At 37.9% G+C, this 13056-nt stretch overlaps 1 protein-coding gene across 9 annotated transcripts in view; it reads right to left on the bottom strand.

Moving 5' to 3' along the window:
- LOC106082934 (putative uncharacterized protein DDB_G0286901) overlaps nt 1–13056 on the bottom strand; it is a 146408-nt gene that overhangs the window by 91991 nt on the left and 41361 nt on the right. For 2 of the 9 annotated variants that reach the window (XM_059362164.1, XM_013245696.2), the window contains exon 1: nt 6236–7550. The exons of the other annotated variants lie outside the window; for them this stretch is intronic. In XM_059362164.1, coding sequence (XP_059218147.1) covers nt 6236–7457 — 1222 coding nt within the window. In that variant the 5' untranslated portion in view covers nt 7458–7550. Of the gene's footprint in view, nt 1–6235; nt 7551–13056 lie in introns of those variants that run through there. 9 annotated transcript variants of the gene reach the window in all.

Below are 13056 nucleotides of genomic sequence, written 5' to 3'. Positions count from 1 at the left end.
GACCCAGCAATCGCTTTGAACTAGAAATCTTATTGGTCCTGTATACAGTCTTATATTCTAGAACCACTTGGAACCTGAAGACTATTTGGTTTGGACCCAGCTATCGATTTGAACTAGAAATCTTATTGGTCCCGTATACCGTCTTATATTCTAGAAACATTTGGAACCTGAAGACTATTTTGGAACATGAAGACTATTTTGCAACCTGAAGACTATTTTGTTTGGACCCAGCTATCGCTTTGAACTAGAAATCTCATTGGTCCCGTATACCGTTTTATATTCTAGAACCATTTGGAACCTGAAGACTATTTTGGTTCAGGTTATATTAGTCCCTGTGGGCTCCTATTCCTGGGGTTCTTAGGGCTCAATTGAAGTTTCAACCATGAGGTACAACCTGGGTCTTGAACTTGGAGTATCGTGGGCCTCAAGATCTTTAGCTTAAGCCTGAATTTTAGTGGCTTGCCTTTTTACTTCCACTACTTGGAAGCGTTATAGGATAGACCTCTCTCTTTGCCAATATAGGGAAGGCATTCAAATGTGTGGAGAAGATTAGGTTAGGTTGGCAAAGGGAAATTGTGCGAGAAGATACTTAAATAAGTTTTTGTTCTTAGGAGCAGAGTTGTTGAAAGTAGACTTACTAGCGTGTTAGGATAGATCTCTCACCTTGTTAGTAATGGAAGGCATTATAATGAGTAGTTTGTGGGAGGTGATACTTTAATAAGTCATAGTTCTTAGGTGCAGAGATGTCGACAAACGCATTTATTTATGCGAAAGTTTACCGGATAGGGCTATGAATGATAGGGTTGAACACAATTACTCCCCGAAGACACATTTGGCCTTGTTAGATGTTTTTGGCCCTCAGAAACCTTAAGGCTCCCAAAGGTCTTATGGGTCAGGTATAGCTTTTGTGTTGACTTCACATATATGACTTTTTTGATACTTAAAGAATGACGATTTTGTTTTGGTGGGCTAACACAGTTTAATTTTTGGCTCCCTATAATCTTCCCACTTCAGAAGGCAATATAAAATTTAGAATTGCTGAGTCTAGGGGGTGGTTTTTCAAATACCTAGGATATCCAAGATTTATAAACCCATTCTTTAAACCTTTCTTTAAAAATTACTATTGGGTTGCCCAAAAAGTAATTGCAGATTTTTCATATAGTAGGCGTTGACAAATTTTTTCAAATTTCTGTCAGTTATCAGCTGTTACTTTTAGCTTGCTTTAGAAAAAAATGTAAAAAAAGTATATTTGATTAAAGTTCATTCTAAGTTTTATTAAAAATGCATTTATTTTTTTTTTTAAAAATCCGCAATTACTTTTTGGGCAACCCAATAAAATAATGTCAATATCAAAATTTTCATTTTCCATTCAAATTCCGATTGCTATATGAAAAAGAAATGTTTTTCTCCTCGATTTAACACAGTCATCTTGGAACTTCCTGCCCACCAGTGGTCAGCAATATGACAAATGTTTATTATGCAGTTATCCTGCAGCAAAAAGTGATTGTCTTAATAAAATTTGAATTTATGAAGGCTTAGGCCTCAAATCGCTAAGGAAAAGCTTAGAAAAAAGACATACACCTTCGTTCATGCCACCATGTGTGGCACAAACGTAAATGTCATATATATTGACATGCCAAAAATGAAAATCAGACAAAACCCCCCAAAAAATAATAATAAAACCCAATAAAAAGGTGGACAACCAAACAGACACAATGAGACAAAACTGGCTCAGCATGAAATTAATGAAAAATAAAATCGAAAGTTGTTTCACTTTTTGCCTAAAACTACAACAACTCCAATGCTACAAATGGAGAAATGTGAGTTTAATGTTTTCGGATGGCAACAAACAGCAACAGCAACAAAAAACACCCAAAAATATTTCAAGATTCATGTACTTGTGTCCGACTGGTGAGAGGGAGCGAGGGGGGAGGCCGCAGGAGAAAGACCGGATGAAAGAGACATGTAATTGTAACATCGAGTGTCGAATTTAAACCCTTTATCATGGCATTTCGCTGAATTCAATTTCAATTTGCCACGAGGCGGAGGTGACATTTATTGTGGTCTTTATTGACGCCCAGATAAATGTCATGGTGAAGGTGATTGTTTGGGTTTGATAATTGGACAGTGGATATTGTCTAATGGATGGAAACCTCTGTTTTCATTTAACATTCGTGGGTAACATGAGTGAAGGAAAAATTGCCGCCTTTTCAAAATCAAGAGGTTCCCCTATGCCAGCACTGTACTATCGCTATGAAATGCCTAGGGAATAAAAAAAAGTTTTTGTAATTTTGTTATTTGTTCAATTTTGTTGTTGTTGTGTGTGTGTGTGTGTGTGTGTGAGTGTGTTTTGCCCACCATATCAATAAATCAATTTAAGCCACTCTACTTTGTCTTTGACTTTGACATCGCTATGGTGAAGGTTTTTCGTTTTGGTCGTCGCTGTTATTGAGAACGGGCCGCTGATATGCAGACATGCACAATTTTCTACGATTTTCTTTATTGGTCATTCACTTCCCGGTATTATGCATTAATTTTGCGTTTAAAGTGTTTTTGTGTTGTCATTTGTCGGTCGGTTTGCTATCAGAAATTTCCTTTAAATGTACTTTTTTTTTAGGTCTTATAGTTCGCAGTAATCCCCAGGTGAATATGCGCTGTGGCTGAGGCTTACTGCCTTATTAGTGTCACCTAGGGGTTAGATGGGCCATTTCCTTGCCAAAGGTTCAATAGGCATAGTCGAAGTTTTGGGGTAGTAAAAGAAAGAGTCAGAGCTTATCAAAACATTTTAAATATTTTCAGAAATTAATATTTTTTTGGGTTGCCCAAAAAGTAATTGCGGATTTTTCATATAGTCGGCGTTGACAAATTTTTTCACATCTTGCGACTCTGTAATTGCATTCTTTCTTCTGTCATTTATCAGCTGTTACTTTTAGCTTGCTTTAGAAAAAAAGTGTAAAAAAAGTATATTTGATTAAAGTTCATTCTAAGTTTTATTAATAATGCATTAACTTTCTTTTAAAAAATCCGCAATTATTTTTTGGGCAACCCAATATGCCACATTTGGCTTAAGTAATAAAGGATTTTATTATTTATTATTTATATTTACCTAGCGCCCAGGACCATGGCTCTACATTACTTGTCCTATAAATAGAATATCTAATACAAAATGCAAATTTGCCCATGAACATTGCTGTAAGGAACTGGGGCAAACTTCTCACATATAAATGAGAGCTGTCAGATTCAATTTTAAGTTCAATGATAAGGGACCTCCTTTTTTATAGCCGAGTCCGAACGGCGTGCCGCAGAGCGACATCTCTTTGGGGAGAAGTTTTTACATGGCAATGTACCGCCCAAATGCTGCTGCTGAAAAATTTTCTGATGTTCCCGCCAAGATTCGAACCCAGGCGTTCAGCGTCAGAGGCGGACATGCTAACCTCTGCGCTACGGTGGCCTCCGAATATCTGATATAATAGCTTTAAAATCCCTTAGGTCCTCCCTGGACCAGCTTTATACCAAATTTGGATGTATGATTCGTACTCTACTTTCATGGCTCCATCATTTGAGTCTCATATTATCCCAATCGGTCAGCATGTACATTAGAAAGCTTTTTTTTATACCCACCACAATATGATGGGGGTATACTAATCTAGTCGTTCCGTTTGTAACACCTCGAAATGTTATTTATATAAATTCTAGGTCGTCTCGACATTCTGAGTCGATTTAGCCATGTCCGTCCGTCTGTTGAAACCACGATAGCGATCGAACAGGTAAAGCTAGGTGCTTGAAATTTTGCACAGATACTTAATATTGATGTTGGTCGTTGGGGATTGCAATTGGGTCACATGGGTTCAGATTTACATATAGCTCCCATATACACCGATCTCCCAATTTGACTTCTTGAGCCTTTACAAGCCGCAATTTTTGTTCGATTTGGCTGAAATTTTGCATGTAGTGTTCTGTTATGACTTCCAACAACTGTGCCAAGTACGGTCGAAATTGGTGTATAATCTGATGTAGCTCCCATATAAACAGATCTCCCGATTTGACTTCTTGAGGCCTTACAAGCCGCAGTTTTTATCTGATTTGGCTGAAATTTTATTTTTTATGACTTCCAACAATTGTGCCAAATATGGTTTAAATTGGCCAAGAACCCGTTATAGCTCCTATATAAACCGATCACCCGATTTGATTTTAGTCCGATTTGGCTGAAATTTTGCACGTAGTGTTCTGTTATGACACTCAACAACTGTGCCATGTACGTCCAAATCGATCTATAGCCAGATATAGCAACCATTTTTTTAGCAGAATCCATGGTGGTGGGTTCCCAAGATTCGGCCCGGCCGAACTTAGTATGCTTTTACTTATTTTTTTTCTAATGAAGACAAATGCCTTTAAATGTTGTTTCTAGGTACATTTTCATAACATTTTGGCTTGGAGAATTTATCGATTCTTGAAGAAAATTCCGTTTAAATTTTAATGTTTGAAAAAATTTCCTTAAAATATTGTCTTTGGCGAAATTTTTATTAAAAAGAAGTAAAAGCGTGCCAAGTTCGGCCGGGCCGAATCTTATATACCCTCCACCATGGATCGCATTCGTCGAGTTCTTTTCCCGGCATCTCTTCTTAGGCAAAAAAAGGATATAAGAAAAGATTTGCTCTGCTATTAGAGCGATATCAAGATATGGACCGGTTTGGACCACAATTAAATTATATGTTGGAGACCTGTGTAAAATGGCTGCCAATTCGAATAAGAATTTGGGGGCTCAAGAAGTAAAATAGAGAGATCGATTTATATGGCAGCTGTATCAGGCTTTAGACCGATTCAGACCATAATAATGATGGTCATGAGAGGATCCGTCGTATAAAATTTTAGGCAAATCGGATAATAATTGCGACCACTACAGGCTCAAGAAGTCTAGATCCCAGATCGGTTTATATGACAGCTATATCGGAATATGAACCGATATGAACCTTATTCGGCACATTTGTTGAAAGTCATAATAAAATACTTCATGCAAACTTTCAGCCAAATCGAATAAGAATTGCGCCCTCTAGAAGCTCAAGAAGTCAAGTCCCCAGATCGGTTTATATGACAGCTATATCAGGTTATGTACCGATTTGCGCCATACTTAGCACAGTTATTGGAAGTCATAGCGGAACACGTCGTGCAAAATTTCATTTCAATCGGATAAAAATTGCGCCCTCTCAAATTGCGAGGCTCAAGAAGTCAAGACCCCAAATCGGTTTATATGACAGCTATATCAGGTTATGTACCGATTTGCGCCATACTTAGCACAGCTTTTGGAAGTCATAGCGGAACACGTCGTGCAAAATTTCATTTCAATCGGATAAGAATTGCGCCCTCTAGAGGCTCAAGAAGTCAAGACCCAAGATCGGTTTATATGGCAGCTATATCAGGTTATGAACCGATTTGAACCTTATTCGGCACAGTTGTTGAAAGTCATAATAAAATACTTCATGCAAAATTTCAGCCAAATCGAATAAGAATTGCGCCCTCTAGAGGCTCAAGAAGTCAAGACCCAAGATCGGTTTATATGGCAGCTATATCAGGTTATGGACCGATTTGAACCATACTTGGGATAGTTGTTGAAAGTCATAGCGAAACACGTCGTGCAAAATTTCATTTCAATCGGAAAGGAATTGCGCCCTCTAGAGGCTCAAGAAGTCAAGACCCAAGATCGGTTTTAATGGCAGCTATATCAAAACATGGACCGATATGGCCCATTTACAATCCCAAGCGACCTATACTAATAAGAAGTATTTGTGCAAAATTTTAGCAGCTAGATTTACTCCTGCGAAAGTTAGCGTGCTTTCGACAGACGTACGGACGGACGGACGGACAGACAGACAGACAGACGGACGGACGGACATGACATGAATTAAAATGACATTACGATCAAGAATATATATATTTTATTAGGTCTCAGACGCACATTTCAAGGTATTACAAACAGAATGACGAAATTAGTATACCCCCATCCTATGGTGGAGGGTATAAAAATATGTATTTTTTAATACTTCAGGATTTCATTAAACATTTGCGGCTTACCTCTCACAACTTCATACAATAATTAATCAAGCAATGCTATTTTTATTAAAGTTTTTCATTATAAGCCACAACACTTCGAAAGTACATTAAGTCCTTACTTGAACGATTACCCACGTTTGAACTGACCCATGCTTATGAACTAAAAAATAAGATGCAAATTCCATACCATTCAAATAGGAGGCATGCTGCTTCCATAGCTGCTGCACTTGAAATTGGGTCCAACGGCTGTTATCCTCAAGATTGGGGGTATTTGGATTGTTGTTGTTGTTGTTGTTGTTATTGAGATTATTTGCTGCACTGCTATTGTTGTTGTTGGATAAATTACCCAAGATATTGCTGTTGCCATTGTTGCTTTGATTCTGAACAGTATTCAGAACTCCCACCAAACCATTGACCAGATTATGGGCCACCACATTATCACTCAAATGTTGGACCAAATTGTTGTTAAGCTGTGAGGCTGTATTGTTGTTGCCCCCACCACTATTGTTCAACAAAATATTGTTATTGCCATTGTTCAAAGGTGACGAACTGTTGCTGCCACTGCTGCTGCCACTGTTATTTCCTACTCCACCAACACCACCACCCGCACCATTTGCCCCATTAAGCTGCACCACTGCATTGTTAACATTAGCCAAATGTTGTAAATGATGTTGCAACAGCTGACTACTGGGCGGTAAAGATGAGACCAAGTTGTTGCTGAGATTATTGATGGTTTGTTGCAGCTGTTGATTGGCATTAGCCACATGTTGCATGGTATTGCGTAACAATGTATGTGTTTGGCTATTATTATTGTTGTTGCTGTGGGAGTTGGGGCCATTATTCATGTTGCCATTCGTGTTGTTGTGGTTCAGGTTATTGTTGTTGCTGTTGTTAGTGTTATTAGGGCTAAGATTTAAATTACTATTTAACAAATTAAGGCTGGCATTGTTGCTGGAATTATTCGAGGAGGATAGATTGCCAATATTGCTGTTGTTATTGTTATTGCCACCTCCGGCTATGCCGCCACCTCCTCCACTGCCTCCGCCAGCCAGCAGATGTGGCAAATTATGAACCACCTGCAATGGCAAAGTGCTGAGGGAGGGCAATGGTTGCTGTTGAGAACTTGCATTGTTGTTGTTGTTGTTATTAGTGTTGCTGTTATTGCTATTGTTCATATGATTGAGTAAATGTTGCTGCTGCTGATTATTCATGTGATGTTGATGCTGTTGCTGCTGCTGCTGCTGTTGTTGTTGTTGCTGGTGATGTTGCTGATTAAGTTGCAGAATTTGCAATTGTGCCCCACTGTGCTGTGCAGCGGCTGCCGCTGCCAAAGGGTTATTCATCAGCGAGCCCAATTGCAATGTTTGCGGTGGCAATTGATAATCCATTCTCATTGATAAATCACGCATACGTCTGTGGCAGCAACAAGTCGGAAATTATACATCAGTGGTCAGTGAGTCTGATATGAATTCATTCACAAAAACACGTTCGCTGTTTTGTTTCGAACGAGGCTGCTTGCTTTTTGTCTTGTTTCTCTCTTGTTAATCAGTTTAACATCAACGGGAGATCTTGGTATGGTTATTAAAAATTTTGTTTTTCTTTCTGTATTAAGTGAATAATTTTTGTTTGCAAAATACTTTTGTATTCAATTGTGATCTTTTTTTTTTAATTTGATCGTTGTTGAAATTGAAATGTTGTAAACACTAGAATATTTGCATTTTTCACTGTATATATTGGCTTTTAATTGAAAATACAAAAAACATAGATAAATTAATTTAGCAAAAAAAAAAAGTTTTAAGGTCATTGTTTGTAATGAATAGAAATTGTTTTAAACTTATTGTGCCACAGTTCGCCTTTTCTTCAGAGCATATGGAGTCCACAGATGCTTTGTTAAAACAAAAATATTTTTCTATAGAAATATTAGAAAAAAACAAATAAATCAAGTGAAAAAGCGTTATTTTCCAAGACTTTAAATCAAGATATCGGTCTATATGTCAGCTATATCCCAATCTGGACCAATCTGGGCCAAGTTGCAGAAAAATGTCGAAGAGCCCAACACAACTCATTGTTGTGTTGGGCTCATCGAGAGATCGGTTTATATGGCAGCTATATCCAAATCTGAACCGATCTGTGCCATATTGCAGAAATATGTCGAGGGCAAAACATAACCCACCGTCCAAAATTTCGGCGACATCGGACAATAAATGAGCCTTTTATGGGCCCAAAACCTTAAATCGAGAAATCGGTCTATATGGCAGCTATATCTAAATCTGGACCGACCTGGGCCAAATTGAAGAAGAATGTTGAAGAACCTAACACAACTCACTGTCCCAATTTTCAGTGAAATCGGACTATAAATGCGCCTTTTATGGGCCCGAGACCATAAATCAAGAGATCGGTCTATATAGCAGCAATATCCAAATCTGAACCGATCTGTGCCATATTGCAGAGATATGTCGAGGGGCATAACATAACCCACCGTCCAAAATTTCGGCGATATCGAACAATAAATGAGCCTTTTATGGGCCCAAAACCTTAAATCGAGAGATCGGTCTATATGGCAGCTACATCCAAATGTAGGCCAATCTGAGCCAAATTGAAGAAGAGTATTGAAGGACCAAACACAACTCACAGTCCCAAATTTTGGTGACATCGGACAACAAATGCACCTTTTATGGTCCCAAAATCTTAAATCGAGAGATCGGTCTATATAGCAGCTATATCCAAATATGAAGCGATCGGTGCCATATTGCAGAAATATGTCGAGGGGCCTAACTTAACTCACAGTCCCAAATTTCGGCGACATCGGACAATAAATGCGCATTTTATGACCTCAAAACTTTAAATCAAGAGATCGGTCTATATGGCAGATATATCTAAATCTGAACCGATCTGTGTTATATTGCAGAAATATGTCGAGGGGCATAACACAACTCACTGTCCCAAATTTCGGCGATATCGGACAATAAATGAGCTTTTTATGGGCCCAAAACCCTAAATCGAGAGATCGGTCTATATGGCAGCTATATCCAAATCTGGACCGATCTGGGCTAAATTGGAGAAAGATGTCAAAGGGCCTAACACGACTCACTGTCCCAAATTTCAGCGATATAGGACAATAAATACGCCTTTTATGGGCCCAGAACCTTAAATAGTGAGATCGGTCTATATGGCAGCTATGTCCAAGTTTGGACCGATCTGGGCAAATTGAAGAAAGATGTCGAGGGGCCTAATACAACTCACTGTCCCAAATTTCAGCAAAATCGGATAATAAATGTGGCTTTTATGGGCCTAAGACCCTAAATCGGCGGATCGGTCTATATGGCAGCTATATGCAAACCTGCACCGATCTGTGCCATATTGCAGAAATATGTCGAGAGGCATAACATAACCTACCATCCAAAATTTCGGCGACATCGGACAATAAATGAGCCTTTTATGGGTCTAAGACCCTAAATCGGCGGATCGGTTTATATGGCAGCTATATCCAAATCTGGACCGATCTGAGCTAAATTGAAGAAAGATGTCAAAGGGCCTAACACAACTCACTGCACCAAATTTCGGAGACATCGGACAATAAATGCGCCTTTTATGGGCCCAAAACCTTAAATCGAGAGATCGGTCTATATGGCGGCTATATCCAAATCTTGACCGATCTAGGCCAAATTGAAGAAGAATGTGGAAGGACCTAACACAACTCACAGTCCCAAATTTCGGTAAAATCTGACAATAAATGCCCCTTTTATGGGCCTAAGACCCTAAATCGGCGGAGCGGTCTATACGGCAGCCATATCCAAATCTGTACCGATCTGGGCCAAATTGAAGATGGACGTGGAGAGGCCTAACACTACTCACCGTCGCAAATTATGGCTTAATCGGACAATGAAGCGCCTTTTATGGGCCCAAGACCTTAAATCAAGAGATCGGTCTATATGGCAGCTATATCCAAATCCGGACCGATCTGAGCCAAATTGAAAAAGAATGTCGACTGGCCTATCGCAACTCACTGTATAAATTTTCAGCGAAATCAGACAATAAATGTGCCTTTTGTAGGCAGAAAACCTTAACTCGAGAGATCGGTTGAAAAAGGTTGTCGACTGGCTTGACACAACTCACTGTCCCAAATTTCAGCAAAATCAGATAAAAAATGTGGCTATTCCAAGATATAGTCCAATTTAGCCCATCATCGAACTTAACCTGTTTATGGAGAAAAAAAAGAATATGTGCAAAGCTTCAGTTCAATATCTCTATTTTTAAAGACTGTGGCATGCGGACAGGCAGACGGATCGTCTTAGATTTTTACGCTGATCAAGAATATACACACATTATAGGGTTGGAAATGGATATTTCGATGTCATATAAACCCGTCTGGGGTCTTGACTTCCTGAGCCTCTAGAGGGCGTAATTATTATCCAATTTGGCTGAAATTTTGAACAACGGCTTTTCGCATAACCTTCAACATATGTGGTAAATATGGTCCAAATCGGTCTATAGCCTGATACAGCTCCCATATAAACCGATCTACCTTTTTTACTTTTGGAGCCTCTAGAGGGCGCTATTCCTATCCGATTTGGCTGAAATTTAGCATGACGTATTTTGTTATGACTTCCAACAACTTTGTTAAGTATGGTTTAAATCAGTCTATATCCAGATATAGCTGTCATATAAACCGATCTCCCGAATAGACTTCTTAAGCCTCTAGAGGGCGCTATTCCTATCCGATTTGGCTGAAATTTTGCATGAAGTGTTTTATTTTGACTTCCAACAAATTTGTTTAGTATGGTCTATATCGGTCTATAGCCTGATATAGCCGTCATATAAACCGATCTCCCGAATAGACTTCTTGAGCCTCTAGAGGGCGCTATTCCTATCCGATTTGGCTGAAATTTTGCATAAAGCGTTTTATTTTGATTTCCAACAACTTTTTTAAGTATGGTCTAAATCAGTCTATATCCTGATATAGCCGTCATATAAACCGATGTTCCGATTAGACTTCTTTGGCTTCTAGATGGCGTTATTCCTATCCGATTTGGCCGAAATTTTGCATGAAGTGTTTTATTTTGACTTCCAACAACATTGTTCAATATTGTCTAAATCAGTCCATAACCTGATATAGCCGCCATATAAACCGATCTTCCGAATAGACTTGAGCCTCTAGAGGGCGCTATTCCTATCCGATTTGGCTGAAATTTTGCATGAGGTGTTTTATCTTGATTTTCAACAACTTTGTTAAGTATGGTCTAAATCAGTCTATATCCTGATATAGCAGTCATACAAACCGATCTCCTGAATAGACTTCTTGAGCCTCTAGAGGGCGCTATTCCTATCCGATTTGGCTGAAATTTTGCATGAGGTGTTTTATCTTGACTTTCAACAACTTTGTAAAGTATGGTCTAAATCAGTCTATATCCTGATATAGCCGTCATATAAACCGGTCTTCCGATTAGACTTCTTTGACTTCTAGAGGGCGCTATTCTTATCCGATTTTGCGGAAATTTTGCATGAAGTGTTTTATTTTGTTGTTTTCCAACAACTTTGTTAAGTATGGTCCAAATCAGTGTATAGCCTGATATAACCGACATATAAACCGATCTCCCGATTAGACTTCTTGAGCCTCTAGAGGGCGCATTTCTTATCCAATATGGTTGAAATTTTGCATATGTCGTTTTGGTACGACTTCCAACAATTGTTCCAAGTATGGTCCAAAACGGTATATAACCTGATATAGCTGCCATATAAACCGATCTCCCAGTGTGACTTTTTGAGCCTCTAGAGGGCGCAATTGGTTTTGATTTCTCTACTAATTTTTTTTCTTTTCTTTAATTGTGAATGCTGCCATTTGTTTTAAACTGTTACGAAAATAAGAAATTTCACTTGATTTGAATAGCAAATTATAGTTTACGGCCTTTGCTACATTTCCGTGCATTAACAATTCTAATAAATCAAAAGTTTCGCCTTTAATCCGACTTCTTAGTAAGCAAGGAGAAGAGAAAATTACACTTTAGAGTACAAAGTAAAGCACATGATTTTTTTTTGATAAAAAAAGAGTAGTTAATTGTTTTGATCAGTTTCATCGCTTAAGTCTCAAAAAAAAAAAAAATTAAATTTCAACAAAAAATTTATTTTCACATTTTTATGTTTTCCACTGGCCCTTTGGTTAATTTAAACTCCACTGAAGAATTTTTTCTTTTTATTATATTAAAATATCTATGCTTTTTGATTTGCCCAAAAATGCATCACAATTGCTTTAAACATATGGAAATATTATAAAATTTATCTTTTAACACAATTAACCTTGAATTTGTTTTAGGACAGGCTGCCTTTGCCAACAATGTAGTTTTTTTCGCACACACACACACACACAATTTTTGTTTTGATGTTCTAAATTCTTTCAGGAATTTCGGTCACGAATTTAGAAATGGAGCAGGTTTTTTTTTCGAAATTATAGCTGTACTGTATGCAGATTTCAAAAATATTTGTTGGTTTTTAGCTTTCTTTGTTTTTGAGAAGGTAGGTAGGTAATCACTATTTGCTTGAATATTCCAAAGCTTTCATTAAAGATGCACAATTTATTTTTTTAAAGAATTTTTTGCTTCTTTATTTGTGTTTTTTCAACTTTTATGTTTTATCACCATCACTATCACCAGCATCAAACAACGAGCTGATTTTGGTTTTTTGTTTTGTTTTCTTAAAAATAATAAATAAAAAGCAATTTTTCTTTTTTGTTCTCACTATAATCTTGGTTTTAAAGATTATTTCAAAAATTTTGCATAATCAATTTTGGTCATGTCACGTTTTATTTTTGTTTTTCATTTCCACTGCAAATCGTATTTTCCAGGTTTTGGCAGTCGGGGGGGCTTCTTAGTTTCGATTGTGTTTTTCCTCCCCACAATACTAGTTGTTGTTGTTGTTATGCACTTTTCGATATTAATGAAAAGCCCGAGCGAGGTTTCTTTCGTTTCGAAAGAGTGGTCAATTTCCGTTAATACTACCGGTACCGTTGCCATA

This window comes from Stomoxys calcitrans, chromosome 1 (assembly GCF_963082655.1).
Source record: "Stomoxys calcitrans chromosome 1, idStoCalc2.1, whole genome shotgun sequence".
Lineage (NCBI taxonomy): Eukaryota > Metazoa > Arthropoda > Insecta > Diptera > Muscidae > Stomoxys > Stomoxys calcitrans.
The sequence above is the reverse complement of the archived record's forward strand: the minus strand, read 5'-3'. Positions and strand labels throughout refer to the sequence as shown.